The following is an 18,141-nucleotide window of genomic DNA, read 5'->3' as shown; positions in this document are numbered from 1 at the left end:
TGATGCTAACCAGAATATTTGGAAAACTCTTTGCTCTTCTTCAGAGTGTCCCATGGGATTAAGTATGTCTAACTGAATCACCGAGAGGCTGACAGGACCTCAGCCAAAGAACAGCAGCACTCATTCAGAACTGCACTGAACTGTCAACACATGCTGTTCTCAAGTCCTGAAGTGAGGTGTGAATTCACCAACTTTTAAACACTTGAGTGTTGTGAAGTGAGTTGAGACACTTGACAGGAAGAGATGCGAATCAATAAAATTGTTTTGTTTTGGCAATATTCCAAGGATATACGAAAAATCAGGCTTGTAACTTAATAAACAGCATTATGATTTCTTAACAATGTGCATGCAAGTAAAATGAAGCTACAAATAAAAGGCAACTTGGCTTTATAGATAGAAAGAGAAAACAATTTACAAAATACCCTTCACATCTCTTGCTGTCCCAAAAATTTCAGAATTACTTAAGTACTTTTGAAGAGAAGGTACTGTTTTAATGAGGGAAATGTGACAATCTGCACCCAACAAGTTCCCATAAACTGCAACAAAAGTCAGAATGAATTATTTTAGTGGCTTTGGTCACAGAATCACATAATGCTATAGTGCACAAGAGACCCTTCATAAGATCATAAGATATAGGAGCAGGTTTGGCCATTTGGCCCAACGGACCTGCTCCGCCATTAGATCATGGCTGATCCCATTCTGGCCATAACTCCTGCCCGTTCTCCATAATCTTTCAACCCATTAACAATTAACAATCTGTCTCACTCCTCCTTAGGTTTACTCACTGTCCCAGCATCCACCGCACTCTGGGGCACTGAATTTCACAGATTCACAACCCTTTGGGAGAAGTAGTTTCCCCTCAACTCTGTTTTAAATTTGCTACCTCTTGTTCGAAGATTATGTCCTCTCGTTTTAGAATGCCCCACAAGATGAAGCATTTGCTCCACACCTACTTTATCCATACCTTTTAGCATCTTGTATACCTCAATTTGATCTCCCCTCATTCTTTTAAGCTCTAGAGAGTATGGATGTAAACTATTCAATCTCTCTTCATACGACAAACCCAGCATCTTTGTAATCAACCCAGTGAACCTCTCCTGAACTTCCTCCAATGTCACTACATCTTTCCTCAAATAAGAGGACCACACTGTGCCCAATACTCCAGCTGTGGTCTCACCAATGTCTTGTACAGTTGCAACAACACTTCCTTACCTTTAGACTATTCCTTTAGCTATAAATGGCAACATTCCATTCATTTTCTTCATTATTTGCTGTACCTGCATGCTAGTTTTAGGTGACTCCTCTGCGACGGAGCGCCCCAAAGTCAATTCCCATTCAGATAATAGGTTGCATTTGATTTTCCGACCAAAATACATGACCTCGCATTTATCAATGTTAAACTCCATCTGTCACATTTTGGCCCACTATCCTAGCCTGTGGATATTCATTTATAAGGTTCTTATTTTCTCATTACAACTTACTGTCCCAACTATTCTTGTATCATCTGCAAATTTGGCTATGGAACATTCCATCCCTGTATTCAAGTCGTTTACATAGATTGTAAATAGCTGGGGCCCAAGGACCGAACACTGTTGCATCCCACGAGTTACATCTTGCCGTCCAGAGAAAGACCCATTGATCCCGACTGTGTCTTCTGTCCATCAGCCATTGTTCTATCCAAGCTGATAAATTACCCCTAATCCCATGTGGTCTAACCTTGTGAATTAACCTTCTAGAAACATAGCAAAAAATAGGAGCAGTAGGAGGCCATTCGGCCCTTCAAGCCTGCTCCGCTGATCAACTCAATAGCCTAATCCCGCTTTCCCAAATATCCTTTGATCCCCTTCACCCGAAGTACTATATCTAACTGCTTCTTGGTAACATAAAATGATTTGGACTCAACTACTTCCTGTAGTAACGAATTCCACAGGCTCACCACTGTCTGGGTGAAGAACTTTCTCCTCATCTACCCCGTATCCTCAGACTGTGCCCCCCCGGTTCTGGACACACCCACCATCGGGAACATCCTTCCTGCATCTACCCTGTCTAGTCCTGTTAGAATTTTATAGGTTTCTATGAGATCCCCCCTCATTCTTCTGAACTCCACGAGAACAATCCAAACCTAGTCAACCTCTCCTCATATGACAGTCCCGCCATCCCAGGAATCAGTCTGGTAAACCTTCTCTGCACTCCCTCTATAGCTAGAACATCCTTCCTCAGCTAAGGAGACCAAAACTGCACACAATATTCCAGATGTGGCCTCGCCAATGCCCTGTATAATTGCAGCAAGACATCCCTAGTCCTGTACTCGAGTCCTCTCGCAATGAAGGCCAGCTTACTATTTACCTTTTTTACTGCCTGCTGCACCTGCATGCTTACCTTCAGTTACTGGTACAAGGACACCCGGATCACATTGCATGTGGTTGCAATTTTCCCCACTACTGACCTCAGGCTTACTGGTCTATAAATTCCCTGCTTTCTCTTAACCTCCCTTTTTACATTAACCAGCCTCCAATCTGCAGGAACTGTTCCAGAGTCTATAGAATCCTGGAAGATGACCAGCAATGCATCCACTATTTCTAAAGCCACCTCCTTCAGAGACATGAGTTGGCTATGATTGACTGGGGAAGGTTACTTAATGGGATGATAGTGGATCGGCAATGGCAATCGTTCAAAGATTTTGGGGGAGTCAGAAGGTGAACTACTCACTGCACGGTTCCTAGCCTCTGACCTGCTCTTGTTGCCACAGTATTTATATAGCTAGTCCAGTTCAGTCTCTGAATTCCCTCAATTATACAGGGCATTGGCAAGGCCACACCTGGAATGTTGTGTGCAGTGTTGGTCTCCTTAGCCGAGGAAGGATGTTCCAGCTAAAGAGGCAGTGCAGCGAAGGTTTACCAGACTAACTCCTGGGATAACAGGGCTGACATATGAGGAGAGATTGAATCGGCTAGGATTGTATTATCTGGAGTTCAGAACAATGAGGAGGGGTCTCACACAAACCTATAAAATTCTAACAGGACTGGTAGATGCAGGAAGGATGTTCCGATGGTGGGAACCAGGGAACAGTGAGGATACGGGGTAGATGAAGAGAAAGTTCTTCACCCAGACAGTGGTGAGCCTGTGGAATTCGTTACCACAGGAAGTAGTTGAGCCCAAAACATTGTTGGTTTCAAGAAGCAGTTAGATATAGCACTTCGGGTGAAGGGGATCAAAGGATATTTGGGAAAGCGGGATTAGGCTATTGAGTTGATCAGCGGAGCAAGCTTGAAGGGCCGAATGGCCTCCTACTGCTCCTATTTTTTGCTATGTTTCTAGAAGGTTAATTCACAAGGTTAGACCACATGGGATTAGGGGTAATTTATCAGCCTGGATATCAGTTACCAATGATAACTCCCAGAATGTTGAGAGTGTGGATGCTCTTGAATGTCAAGGGGTGATGGCTTGTTTCTCTCTTATTGGAGATAGTCATGCCTGGCACTTGTGTGGTGCTGATGTTACTTGCCATTTGGCAGCTCAAGCCTGGATATTGTCCAAGTTATGCTGCATTTGCACGTCGACTGCTTCAGTGCCTGAGGAGTTGTGAATGGTGCTGAATATTGTGCAATTATCAATGGACATCCCCACATCTGACCTTCTGAAGCAGTTGAAGATGGTTGGGCCTGGGGCACAACTCTGAGGAACTCCTGTTGTGATGCCCCCCCCTCCCCCCCCAACTGTCCCGATTCCCATGACCAGGAATAATTCTTTCTTTGTCACTCAACATCAGTAGATAATAGTAGATAATACCATGTAGTGCTTGTAACTGCACAGAACTAGAAAGTGTGTAAACCTTTTGGAAGATTAAAAAAAAAGTTCTCTGACTCCTATGGCGGGATTCTCCGACCTGGCATCGCCGGGGGGGGGGGGGAGTCTGAATCCCACCCCACCGCTCCGACGCCGCCCGCGATATTCTCTCTCAGATAAAAATTTGCGCCGACAGGAATCGGGCCGCGGCCTTTCAGAATAGTGAGGGCCAGTGCAACGCTATGGGCCCCGGGACTGCTCCAATTCTCCGGGCCGGATGGGCCGAAGTCCCGGCGTCGTGCTGGTTGACGCCGGCCAGCGCGGAGGTAGGGGTCGGCGTGGGGCCACCACCGGAGAAGTGACGGCACGACCATAGGTGGGGGCGGGAGGGGGGGGGGGGGTGTCGCGGGTACCGGTGGAGGGTGCGTGCCGGTGTTCGTGGTCGGTGCTGGGGTGAGGCGTGAGTGCCGGGGAGGGTGAGTGCCGAGGATGTGGGGGGGGGGGGGTAGTTGGTGAGGGTGAGTGCCGGGAAGGGGAGAGTTGCTTAGCCAGAGGCCAGGTGGCAACAGTTATGATCATGCAGCCCATGGCTCCTGGCTGCGGAGGGGGGTATGTACAATGATGATATGTCGTCTACCCCCCACCCCCTTCAGACCGTATTGTTTGGGCATCACCCAGCGATGTTGGCCGCCGTGGTGGGAGCCGCCCTTCTACATGTTGCCCTGGGAGCCTGGGCGTGCCAGGGAGGCGGCGAAGGCTGCCGCAGAGGAGCGTGCGTAGAGAGGCAGGTGGCAGCCGCCCAGGCTGGAGGGCCGCCTGCCCGACAGGACGAGGACGAGGAGGAGGGTGAGGAGGAGGTAGTGATGCCACGGAAACGGAGACGCCCGATGAGGCCCCGTGTGTAGCGGCGGTGCACGTCGTACCAGGACCTCATGGACCAGGCATGCAGGAGGCGACACCGGATGCGCCGGGAAACCATCGCCCATATCTGCCACCTGTTGGCATACCTGGCACCATGTGGCACTGGGAGAGAACACCTTCTCCCGGTGGCCGTCAAGGTTACGGTGGCCCTGAACTTTTATGCCACGGGGGTGATTCCAGGCGCCGAGTGGGGACCTGTCCGGCATCTCACAGGCATCGGTGCACTGGTACATCCGTGCTGTGACAGACGCCCTGTATGCCATTGCGGACCGCTACATTCAGTTTCCTGTGGACCGGGCCAGCCAGGATGCCCGGGCAGCGGGCTTCGCTGCCGTGGCCAGGCTGCACATGGTTCGGGGGCGTTCGATGGGATGCATGTTGCCGTGCGGCCACCTGCGGATAACAGGGCTGTGTTCACGAATAGGAAGGGGACCTACTCCATGGACATTCAGGTGGTCTGTGACCACCGCATGAGGATCCTGCACGTCTGCGCCTGGTACCCGGGCAGTGTACATGACTTGTTCGTATTGGCGTAATCGTTCATCCCCACCATGTTCGAGGGAGGCCCCACCCTCCCACCCCGGCTGAGGGGCTGGTTGCTGGGCGACAAGGGTTACCCGTTGTGGGCATGGCTGATGACGCCTCTATAGAGGCCACAGACTGACGCGGGAATCGCTACATCAAAGCTCACACAGCGACCAGGGATTTGATGGAGAGGTGCTTTGGGCTGCTGAAGGTGCGCTTCAGGTGCCTGGACCGCTCTGGAGGGCCCCTCCAGTACCCTTCAGATAGGGTTGGCCGCATATTTGTGGTCTGCTGCGTCCTGCACAACATAGCCCAGCAGAGGGGCGATATGCTGGATCCAGAGGAGGGGGAAGGCGAGGAGCAACACGATGAAGGGCAGGCTCCCCAGGTGAGGAGGATGGGGGCAATGTACAGGACAGACGGGCTGGACATAGATGGGAGGCTGCCCACCGTCACCGGCTGGGCCAGCGGGCACGGGACGGGTTGATAGCTGCCCGGTCACAGACTGGGGTGTGTGGAAATCGCCAGGTATGGGCACGTATAACACAGTATGGCACCAGCCTACCACCCTCACCCCACCCATCAACCACCCTCACCCCACCCACCCACCACCAACCACCCTTCCCCCACTCACGCACCACCAACCACCCTCATCCCACCCGCATGCACACCACCCCTCCATTGCACATCCACCTGCGGCACAATGGGCAGGGCTCACACGGTCGCCAGTGGAAGCAGGTCTATTGCAGGCCATGGAGGATAATGACAACCTGCTCTGCGATGAGCTCGTTAGACAATGTCTGACTCATGGCTGCAGTAACACCCTCCACATGGGAGATCCCTGCATGCGGCCATGACACTGCAGCGCACGGTCACGTCGGACAGAGCACAGAAGCAGCTTCTGTAGGTGTGAAAGTGATTTTAACAACAAACAGTTCACGCACGTGCCCTAGCCCCTATAACTCGTCTGTGAACGGCACCCGTGCCAACTTACTCAGTGTCTAATTTTTTGGCCTTACGGGTCCTATGACTACGTCTAGGTGGTTCCCCAGACGGTACAGCAGAGCTGGAGGTGGACTCCTGTGATTCCTACCCTGTGACTCGGGATCCCTTTGGCGGCCGTTTCCTGGGGCGGACCGGCCTGGATGGCCAGACCATGGCTCGGGCGACTGGGATGGCGAGCTGCCAGCCTGTCCAGCCCGTTGCACACCAGGGGGGGAATCCGACGTGTCGTGGTGTTCTGGGACCTACCCTGCAGGGGAACCGGAACGGGCCCCAGCACCTCCTCCTCCCTTGGGGTGCCCGATAGCCCCCAGTCCTCTCCATGGGTTGGGTGTGCGAAAGGATCCAGCATTCGACGCACCCCCGGCATCTGGCGCTGCCAGTCCTGGAGGCCGGCCTGAGTATCAGCAAGGGTCTGCAAGTTTACAGCCATGGAGCTCAGGGAGTTGGCCATCCCTGTCTGTGTCTGGGCGACTGCGGCCAGCACCTGGCAACGGCACAGATGCCCTCAGCAATGGCATGCTGGGACTGTGCCATGGCCTGCTGAGACTGGGCCACGGCATTGAGTGCCTTTGCGATCTGCTGCTGGCTCTGGCTCAAGGCTTCCTGTGAGAGGGAAGCCATGTCCTGGGCCACAGACGCCGCCTGCAGGGAAAGACCCAGTCCTTGCATACTGCTCCCCATGTCTGACACTGTTGCCCCCATTGCCTACACCGTGGACGCCACCCGTGCAGTGTCGGCCTGGGTGGCACACTTGACCGGCACCACTCCCAGCTCCTGGACGCGGGTGGACTCCTCCACCTACGTCTGAAGCCACCACAAGCCGGCCGTCACCCTCTTCGATCGTCCCTGGGTCCGTGACTGCATTGGGTCTATGGGTGGGTGTGGTAACTCCAGGAACCCGGGACCCGTCCAGGCGGCAGATGGTTGCTGGGGCTGGGCTGCCCTCCGACCGCCCGGCCCCTCTGCTGCTCCTACCTCCACCTGCTGTACCAGTAAGAAGTCTTACAACACCAGGTTAAAGTCCAACAGGTTTGTTTCAAACACGAGCTTTCGGAGCACGGCTCCTTCTTCAGGTGAATGGAAAGGCTTGTTCCAGAAATGTTTATATAGACACAGTCAGAGATGCCCCGGAATGCGAGCACCTGCAGGCAATCAAATCATCAAAGATGCAGAGAGAGAGGTAACTCCAGGTTAAAGAGGTGTGAATTGTCCCAAGCCAGTTCAGTCGGTAGGCCTCTGCAAGTCCAGGCTTGTTGGTGGGGGCCGAATGTAATGCGACATGAATCCCAGATCCCGGTTGAGTCCGCATTCATGCGTGCGGAACTTAGCTATAAGTTTTTGCTCAGCAATTTTGCGTTGTCGCGTCTCCTGAAGGCCTCCTTGTAGAATGCTGACCCGGAGATCAGAGGCTGAATGTCCTTGACTGCTGAAGTGTTCCCCAACTGGAAGGGAACAGTCCTGCCTGTTGATAGTCGCACGATGCCCGTTTATTCGTTGTCGCAGTGTCTGCATGGTCTTGCCAATGTACCACGCTTCGGGACATCCTTTCCTGCAGCGTATGAGGTAGACTACATTGGTCGAGTCGCACGAGTATGCGCCGCGTACCTGGTGGGTGGTGTTTCCACGTGTAATGGTGGTGTCCATGTCGATGATCTGGCATGTCTTGCAGAGATTACCCTGGCAGGGTTTTGTGGTGTTGTGGTTGCTGTTCTGAAGGCTGGGTAATTTGCTGCAAACAATGGTTTGTTTGAGGTTGCGCGGTTGTTTGAAGGCCAGTAGTGGGGGTGTGGGGATGACCTTGGCAAGATGTCCATCCTCGCTGATGATGTGTTGGAGGCTGCGAAGAAGATGTCGTAGTTTCTCCGCCCCAGGAAAGTACTGGACGACGAAGGGTACTCTGTCAGTGGTGTCCCGTGTTTGTCTTCTGAGGAGGTCGGTGCGGTTTTTTGCTGTGGCGCGGTGGAACTGTCGATCAATGAGTCGAGCGCCATATCCCGTTCGTACGAGGGCATCTTTCAGCATCTGTAGGTGTCTGTTGCGCTCCTCCTTGTCTGAGCAGATCCTGTGTATACGGAGGGCTTGTCCATAGGGGATGGCTTCTTTAATGTGTTTCGGGTGAAAGCTGGAGAAGTGGAGCATCGTGAGACCGTATACACAGGATCTGCTCAGACAAGGAGGAGCGCAACAGACACCTACAGATGCTGAAAGATGCCCTCGTACGAACGGGATATGGCGCTCGACTCATTGATCGACAGTTCCACCGCGCCACAGCAAAAAACCGCACCGACCTCCTCAGAAGACAAACACGGGACACCACTGACAGAGTACCCTTCGTCGTCCAGTACTTTCCTGGGGCGGAGAAACTACGACATCTTCTTCGCAGCCTCCAACACATCATCAGCGAGGATGGACATCTTGCCAAGGTCATCCCCACACCCCCACTACTGGCCTTCAAACAACCGCGCAACCTCAAACAAACCATTGTTTGCAGCAAATTACCCAGCCTTCAGAACAGCAACCACAACACCACAAAACCCTGCCAGGGTAATCTCTGCAAGACATGCCAGATCATCGACATGGACACCACCATTACACGTGGAAACACCACCCACCAGGTACGCGGCGCATACTCGTGCGACTCGACCAATGTAGTCTACCTCATACGCTGCAGGAAAGGATGTCCCGAAGCGTGGTACATTGGCGAGACCATGCAGATACTGCGACAACGAATAAATGGGCATCGTGCGACTATCAACAGGCAGGACTGTTCCCTTCCAGTTGGGGAACACTTCAGCAGTCAAGGACATTCAGCCTCTGATCTCCGGGTCAGCATTCTACAAGGAGGCCTTCAGGAGACGCGACAACGCAAAATTGCTGAGCAAAAACTTATAGCTAAGTTCCGCACGCATGAATGCGGACTCAACCGGGATCTGGGATTCATGTCGCATTACATTCGGCCCCCACCAACAAGCCTGGACTTGCAGAGGCCTACCGACTGAACTGGCTTGGGACAATTCACACCTCTTTAACCTGGAGTTACCTCTCTCTCTGCATCTTTGATGATTTGATTGCCTGCAGGTGCTCGCATTCCGGGGCATCTCTGACTGTGTCTATATAAACATTTCTGGAACAAGCCTTTCCATTCACCTGAAGAAGGAGCCGTGCTCCGAAAGCTCGTGTTTGAAACAAACCTGTTGGACTTTAACCTGGTGTTGTAAGACTTCTTACTGTGCTCACCCCAGTCCAACGCCGGCATCTCCACATCTGCTGTACCAGGACAGCTGTGTTGTGCGCACCAGTTAGTGTACCAGAAGCCTCATCACTAAAGTGCCCAACCGAGGTGAGTGTCTCAGCGATGGTGGAGGGTATAGGAGATAGCAGTGGCGTAATGTCGAGGTCCTACTCGGACCCGAAGTCGGGGGGCCCTGGGTGGTGTTTCCTGTCCGTCCGCCCCCTGTGTGTGGGTGTCCTGGGGTTTTGTGTCGTGTGTGGGTGTCCTGCGTGTCAGTGTCATGTGTGTGGGTGTCGTGTGTCAGTGTTCTGTGCGTCAGTGTCCTGCGTGTCAGTGTCTTGGGTGGGTGTGTCCTGGATGGTTGTGTCCTGGGTGGGTGTGTCCTGTATGTGGGTCTCCTGGGTGGTTGTGTCGTGTGTGTCAGTGTCCCAGGTCGACTGGGACGGGGGCATGTTGCTGTGGCTGTCCTCCTCGTCGCTGGGTGTGGCCCACCGGTGTCGCCACACTGGTACTTGATGGGGCGGCGTACGCCTGACGCTCCGGGTCTATCCCTGGCTCGTGGGCACGCTTGCACTGGGTGGGGGCATCGTATGACTGACGGGCCGGATCTATTCCTGTCTCGTGGGCACCCTAGCACGGCCTGGGGGTGGTTGGCATCCACAGGGACATGTGGGTCGACGTTTGGTCCTGCAATACACAATACAGCATGCTTGGTTGGACACGCAGACGAGGATGGGGGATGGGGGGATGGGGGAAGAGGTAAAGGAGGAAATGGGAAAAGGGGGGATGGGGAACGGGGGATGGGGAAGGGGGATGGGGGAAGGGGGGTTTAGGAAGGGGGAAAGGTGGATGGGGAAAAGGGGAAGGGGGATGGGGTAGGGATAAAGGGGGGATGGGGAAAGGGAGAAGGGGGCATGAGGGGAGGAGGAAAACGGGGCAGGCAGTGGAGGGTCTCACTTGGTGGTGTGCCTCTGCATCGGGTCCGCCTGCAAGGTCCACGGCCCTCTCTTCATGAATGGTGAGGGGGCGCACTTCAGGTGGACCCCCTCCAGTACTCTCACGCTCCCGGTTATTATGAGTGCGCTTCTCCTGCGGGAGGGGGCTGGGAGGGTGGGGGAGGGGGGGGGGGGACAGGGGGGGGGTGAGGGTGGCAGACATATAGAGCGGTTGTGTGTATGATGGTATAGGTTAACACGCTATCATGCCAATGCAGCCTGCATGGGTGGGTGCAGCCATGTCGGTTTCAGCTAGGGCTGTCCCGCCCATCGCAGAGTGTGGGAGGGGGTACTCACCCTGGCTGCCCTGACTAGGTCATTCATCTTCTTGTGGCACTGGATGCCTGTCCTGGCTGTGACGGCCATGGCGCTGATGGCCTCTGCCACCTCCCTCCACAGGCGCCTGCTGAGGTGTGGTGCGACCCTGCGCCTGTGCCCAGGCTTCCCTCCTCTGCTCCACTGAGTCCAGAAGCGCCTCGATGTCCCACTCCTGGAACCTTGGGGCTGCGCGGCGGATGGCCATTGTGCCGGGTCTCCGGCGGGGGCGTCTTTTGTGCTGCGACACTGCGCAGCGTCAGTGACGCCACGTGACGTCAATGACGGTGCACGCGTCTTTGATGGGTGATGCTGTTGTGAATGGCATCACACTGCTGCTAGCCCCTTCCGAGTCGGAGGTTTTCCGACGTTCCGGTTGGCCCAACACCGGAGTGATTTGCGTTGTTTTTGATGCCGGCGTCGGGCCATCACGCTGATCGCGGAGAATTCTGCCCCTAGTTCCTGAGATTTATTCATTCAATTTAGAAATAATTGGAAGTAGCAAGTTTAATGACTGTCATTTAAAGTTATTCCAGAGTAGTATAATCAATTGTCAATAATTGGGTTACAACTTTCAGTTCCTAATATGAAGTGTACAATATGTTTTGTTTTTGATAATATTTATTTCCATCCATTAGTAAGGTAACCATCATGGAAGATACTGACCAGCACATTCACCTGAAGAATCTCTCCCTTCACCAAGCGAACAATGAGGAAGAATCCCTCAACTTACTTTTCCTGGGAGATACAAACCGAATGATTGCAGAGGTAGGTACTTTTAAAACCCAAGTTCAGTGACACTTCAGAGAGTTTCTCACAGCAAGATGATCAACACGTAGGAATAGGTCACCAGGAGGGACAGTGGAGGGAAACATTTATGAAGTCTTTCAGAAACTCTGTTATGCGGGTGGATGAATAAAGGTAAGCCGTCTACCTACATATCTATCTTTGGCTACTGCTTCCTGATTTCTTCCCCTGTTCATTTCAGCGCTTCATGCACCAAGGACCTTGCTTCTTTCTCGCTAAGTATTCATGATGAGATGTTGATAAATTAAACCCCAATAATGCTTCTGATGTAATCACAAATTCTCTAACTATGGGATGGGGGCATAGGCTCAACTTTAGAAGATTGAAAATAAGCAGGCAGTTCAGCCATATCTACTTTTTTCAGAGGATAGTTTGATGAGGAAATAAGCATGAAGAAGTTGAAAACTGGTTGGATATTTGACAGAGAAAATAATGTTTGAAACTGTGTGGCGAGCCTAATGAATCTATCAATATCTTTCTCTCCCTGTTCCCTTGTTACTAGAACCCCTTATTTTCATAATTTACTTTGCATTCTTTAGCCACATGTTCTGTGGAGAGAACATACAAGCTGATATTTCAGGTGTGAATGCTATGTCAGAACTAGAAAAATTACAAATGAACGGCAACCTCCAACATACTACATCTACAGATCACAGTGTTGTCTTCTTTATACAGGGTAGACCAAACTCAAATTAGTTGACCACTTTGCAAGTATAGTCGTGAGCTCCCTATGATTTCCCACTCAAGTTGTTGGTCCGACCCCAATTCTGACCTCTCCCTCTTTGGACTTAGGAACACAGGAACTGCCAGCTGAAGAATGTCTTTTAGATAGTCTGCAACAGATCATTGTATGGTGAAGAAAACACTCTGGTGGATCGCTTTGAGATCTGTATAGGTCCAAAGTCACTTATTCTTTCCAAGCATGTGACATTTACCATATTATATCCAAAATTTCTCACATAGGATGAGATTGTTTCGCCCATCTTGTCTATGTCGACTCTGCAGGAGCAACTTGCCTACTTCCACATAACCACCTTTTCGCCATAGTCCTGCAAATGTTTCTCTTCAGATAATTATCCAGGCTGTCATAGCCTCCACGAGGACCATGGGGAAACCATCATTGATCTCCCCCGGGACTCGTGAAGTACGGGGTTCCCAGATAGCCACCCATCTGCGGCTCGATATGAACTAAGATATCAGCAATCCCAAAGCAGGGCCTGATGTGGTTCTACCAGCAAGGACTGTATTGGGAGTGATATGCTGTCTTGAGCATAACTTTGTAAGTAGTTGAATAAAACTATGTTAATTTACAACCAACTTCCTCTGAGTTACTAAACTGGCCACAAGGATTAAAGGAAACCCCGGACTCGCTCATAGATCTGCCTCGTACCCGGAGGTTTGCCGTGCGGGACATAATATCGTAGCAATTTAAGATGCTGTTATTCGGAAAGTTAGAAGCCTTTGACTTGGAAAACTGGAACCAGTATGCTGAGCGCATGAGGTATTTTTTCCAGGCAAATGGGATTTTGGGGCAAGACCGGTAGAAAATCCTCCTCCTGACCGCCTACAGGGCCCTGACATTTGGGATCATAAAGAGTCTGACTTACCCAGCTGCGTCGGACTCCAAATCCTTTGATGAGCTGGTTGCTTTGGTTTTGGAACATTCTGACCCCAAAACTTCTGTAATAATGCAATGGTATCAATTTAATATGGCGTTGCTATCTCCTGACGAGTCAGTCACTGACTTCTTGGCTTGCCTGTGACATCTGGCTGAACACTGCAATTTGGATCTTCCCTCTCCGAAATGTTGGGGGACTGGCTCATATATGGCATTAATAATATGGCCATGCAGAGGAAGCTGTTGGCGGAAAGCACTCTTGATTTGAAACGGCCATTGAACCTTCTTGAGAGGACGTGGAAAAAGGCATGCAGGGGCTCCAGGAGTCCATGGACTATAACGTCTATAGTTTGGCCCACCCTTATACATGGATAGGAATTGTATAGAGGGATATGGTGCAAGGAAGTGCTGAGGGTTTTGGCCAAGGTTGGTATCATAACCGGTACAGGCTTGGAGGGCCGAAGGGCCTGTTCCTGTGCTGTTTGTTCTTTGTTCTTTGTACTCTGTTCTTTGTTTCGAACGCCCTTGGCGTCATGAGTTGGAGCCGGTCTGGTCACACTTCTTCTGAAAGGGCAGCCCGAGTGACAAGGCCGCAGCAGTTTGAATCTAGGGCACTACCGCTGACCAGGGTGCCAGGCTGGCAGTATCAAGGCACCTGGATGGCACCAGCAGTGCCAGGGTACCACCCTGCCCAGAGGGCATGCACCTGGGGGCCTTCATTCCCTGAGGAGACCCCTCACGAGTGCCGTTTCATCTGGTCCCTGTTTTGGAGGCCAGTACTGAACGATGCTCACCTGAGGTCTCTAAGACAAAGTGGATAGATCCTAATGCTTGGTTACCTCAGGGAACTGTATATTAAAGTGAGACTAGCTGTCCCGCTTTAATATGCAGATTTGCCAAAAAGTGATCCCGCCCGAAATGGGTGGGCTTCACATCGCGATGCCTCGCGAGCTCGAGTTAGATCTTGTGAGGAGTGGAGAGCCGGGTAGCTACCGGGAGTGGGTCTCCCGGCAGTTACTGGCTACATTGCGTCGTGGCATGCTGCTTTTCGGGCACTGCGTCCTTAGTCACTTTTTTGGGTTCTAGGGAGTTTCTCACCGGTTTAGCCAACACTTAGAATTTTTTTCATCACTGGGGACCTGAACTCAGAGATCGGGCCATCATTTTGAAAGGGGCATCCCAATCCCTAAGTGAGCTTTTGTGGGTTCCCCACCCATGGGCAATGTCACCGCACACACACATGGGCCTTGGGCCCTGACGTTTGACAGTGGCACCTTGGCACCGTTGCACTGGCATCCAGTAAGCTTGGCAGTGCTCCCCGGATTGGGGCTTGAGGGACATGGTATCCAGTTCTGCTTTACCACATTTTGTGCTTAATTTCTGCTTAATTCCATTGCCCCCCCCCCCTCCCCCCACTCCTGCAACCTCCTCTTTAAGACATTTTATAGTTCTCAAATTAATTTGAACAATTTCTCTTAATTATGCTTCCTGTTGTCTCGCACTCATATCACTTCTATTTAAATATCTTGTTTTACTCTGAAACATTCTACAGGTCCCACTATCGCTTTCCGTATGCCTGTGCTTGTGTGTTCCACTACATTACCTTGTTCAGTTCCTTTTTACAATTCTGTTTGCCTGTAATATCTTCCAATTCTGACCAAACTTCAACACCTAAAACTTCTACTTGCCTCTTCTCTTGTCAGATGCTGCCTGACCTGACCTGCCTGTTTTTGATCACTAGCATCTGCAGTCTTTCTTGTTTTTTGTTTATAACATCTGTGGCAATGCAGCTGAGTAATCTATTCCCAAACCTTAGCCAGTGTTGCTCTTAAGAGACAATATGTGTTCAGCAAGGACATGGCTAGGGCACGTTTCAATGATATTCATTGCTCTTTTGCTGTAATAATGTATTACCGAACTCAGGATATCTCTGTAGGTACCTCTCGTGTATTGAATTTTTTTGTATGGTGCATGGGGAATAGATGAGAAAATATTGTGAGGGTTATTAGTGCTCTTTGCTTCCACTTTCTGGTGCAACATATTCCAGTTTTGCCTCTGGTCATGCTAACCCTGAAGGGGGTAAAGCAGAGAAAGATGTGTGACCAGTTTCATAGTAGGAAACTGCTTTGTGGTTCTGTGAGGGAATCCAGGTAATTGCAGGAGATTACAGGTGTATAAACCCTGATCATATCATTTCTGATTTTGAAAAGATTGATCCTCTTTTTGACACTTACCTCAGATCAAAGGGTGATGTTGGGCGGGCTCATCAATAGCTAAGCTATTTCACACCTCTAATGTTTGTCTCCCAGTAACCTGAAAAGCTAATTTTGTATATATATATTTTTTGATATTCGGTTTCTCCTTGACGTCACTTTAACATCTTTGTGTCATGCACAGCTCCTGATAAGAAGGTAGGCAACATTCAGACTTTTGCCAAAACTGCTTTGTGACTACCATGAGATTGGTCTGGGGTGACTCACCTTTTGGGTTTCTCTGTCTGTGAGGAGTTGTGTAGGAGTGATTTGAGTGTCTACTCCATGGCATGGCACCTCTTCTAGCATAGCAACAGAATTCAAAACAATGCTGCCGCTCAGGCTTGAGGCCCTACATTTCAATGTAGTTAATTTGGATCTCAGCTGCTCTGATTAGAGATCAGTAAGAAGTCTGACAACACCAGGTTAAAGTCCAACATGTTTGTTTCAATCACTAGCTTTCGGAGCACTGCTCCTTCCTCAGGTGAATGAAGAGGGAACATACCTCTTCATTCACCTGAGGAAGGAACAGTGCTCCGAAAGCTAGTGTTTGAAACAAACCTGTTGGACTTTAACCTGGTGTTGTAAGACTTCTTACTGTGCTCACTCTGATTAGAGATATCACGAGGAGAGTGGAAAAATCATTCCGCATTCCTGCAGAGTAACAGAAAATTGATCACGCAAAAGTTACTTGGCTGCAGAACAAGTGTGCAGATGACACAGGAGAGCAGGCTGATCAAATATACACATATACACAAAATGATCAGAGGGTTAGATAGGGTGGCTAGCACGAGGGGACATAGCCTTAAATTGAGGGGTAATAGATATAGGACAGAGGTCAGAGGTAGGTTTTTTACGCAAAGAGTAGTGAGGCTGTGGAATGCCCTACCTGCAACAGTAGTGCACTCGCCAACATTGAGGGCATTTAAAAGTTTATTGGATAAGCATAAGGATGATAATGGCATAGTGTAGGTTAGATGGCCTTTAGTTTTTGACTTCCCATGTCGGTGCAACATCGTGGGCCGAAGGGCCTGTACTGCGCTGTATCGTTCTATGTTCTATGTTCTATACCTGGTTAGATTGGAGAGCTGCGATTCTGAGTGTCCGAGGTAATTTAATTTGATCAAATGCTCAACTGTGAGATTAGAAAGTGCAATGAACAGTGATAGTAGGAGCTAAATAGTTATTCTACACATGGAACCCAGGACAGGAATTTGTGGGTGCTGGTAGATGCATTGCTGCAACAATCAATACAGTGCGATGCAGCAAAGAGAGGAAATGGGACCTTTGGTTTTATAGCTAGAGGAGTCGAAAACAAATTTCACGCCTCAGCTTGATTATTGTTTTCATTTCTGGTTAGTAAGCTAGAGAAAATAATAAAACACTACTAAACGGGCAGCTGTGAAGAGGTTGCCACTGCTAGGAATGTTTACAATGGAGGAGAGCAAGACAAGATAATCATCAGTATATTTAGCAAAGTCATGGATCACAGTGCAAGAAGGTGAAAGTACTGCCAAAGGAGACATTAGTGACTGATTTGTACCATCAACTTCAGGAGAGTTAGTTAAATATTTGGAGAAAAATACCAATGACAAAATATAAAATATCTTGCAAAGTTTCAGAGACTATGTCAGCAGCTGGACTACAGTGATCTGCCCTTGTCCTGCGCATTACTGTGTTCCATAAGACCATCAGACATCGGAGCAGAATTAGGCCACTCGGCCCATCGAGACTGCTCTGCCATTCAATCATGAGTGATATTTTCTTATCCCCATTCTCCTACCTTCTTCCCATAACCCCGGATCCCCTTATTAATCAATTCCCATCTAAATAATTTGCACGTTGCTCTATCTTAACCATAAAATGTGGTTTGCTGTGACGCAGGAGAAAACAGCTTAAAAATAGACAAGTGTCTTTTGTTTTTGTTTGTTTCTACCGCCGAATTAACCAAATTAAAGCAGAATGTCAAAACAAAGGCTGTGTATGCTGAATAGAGGCTGGTTTAGCACAAGGCTAAAGAGCTGGCATTTAAAGCAGACCACGGCAGGCTAGCAGCACGGTTCAATTCCCATACCAGCCTCCCTGAACAGGCGCCGGAATGTGGAGACTAGGGGCTTTTCACAGTAACTTCATTGAACCTACTTGTGACAATAAGCGATTTTCATTTCATTTCATAATGATCCTTGCCAACTGAATGTCGCTAATTGTTTAAATAGTGACTAATACAGCAGAAATATCTGCTCACTAGTTTTGAGTATTGTGTTTTTCAGGGTTGTGGGGAAGTGACAGGAGAGTGCTTAATTTAAAACAATTATTGCCTACATTCAGCACCTTCTTTCTTTTAAAAAAATATTTTTATTGAGGCATTTATATATATATACACACCAGACACAACCATAAAAAAGAAAGCAAGCAAACAGGAATGCAAATAACCAAAGAACATAAATATCTGACACCCCACCGTCCTCCACCTCCCCTACCTCCTTTTTAACACACTTGGACTCCCGGGTCTTCTGACACGCCAAAGATTGCCACTTTTGGACGAGGGACCACCTTCACCCTCAAGACCTCCGACATAACGTCAGCAAACCCCTGCCAGAATCCCTCAAGCTTCGGACAGGCCCGAAACATGTGGACATGATTCGTGGGTCTACCAGCACACCGCCCAGACCTATCCTCCACCCC

General features: G+C 50.0%; 1 protein-coding gene across 4 annotated transcripts in view; it reads left to right on the top strand.

The window, feature by feature from the left end:
- kif6 (kinesin family member 6) overlaps positions 1-18,141 on the top strand; it is a 683,903-nt gene that overhangs the window by 121,742 nt on the left and 544,020 nt on the right. For all 4 annotated transcript variants that reach the window (XR_005460902.1, XM_038799042.1, XM_038799041.1 and 1 more), the window contains exon 6: positions 11,418-11,547. Coding sequence is in view for 3 of the 4 variants with exons in the window: in XM_038799042.1 (XP_038654970.1) it covers positions 11,418-11,547 (130 nt within the window). In the remaining variant the exon portion in view is untranslated. The remainder of the gene's footprint in view (positions 1-11,417; positions 11,548-18,141) is intronic.

This window comes from Scyliorhinus canicula, chromosome 6, assembly GCF_902713615.1.
Source record: "Scyliorhinus canicula chromosome 6, sScyCan1.1, whole genome shotgun sequence".
In the NCBI taxonomy this organism is placed as follows: domain Eukaryota; kingdom Metazoa; phylum Chordata; class Chondrichthyes; order Carcharhiniformes; family Scyliorhinidae; genus Scyliorhinus; species Scyliorhinus canicula.
This window is presented reverse-complemented; position numbering and strand designations above follow the sequence as displayed.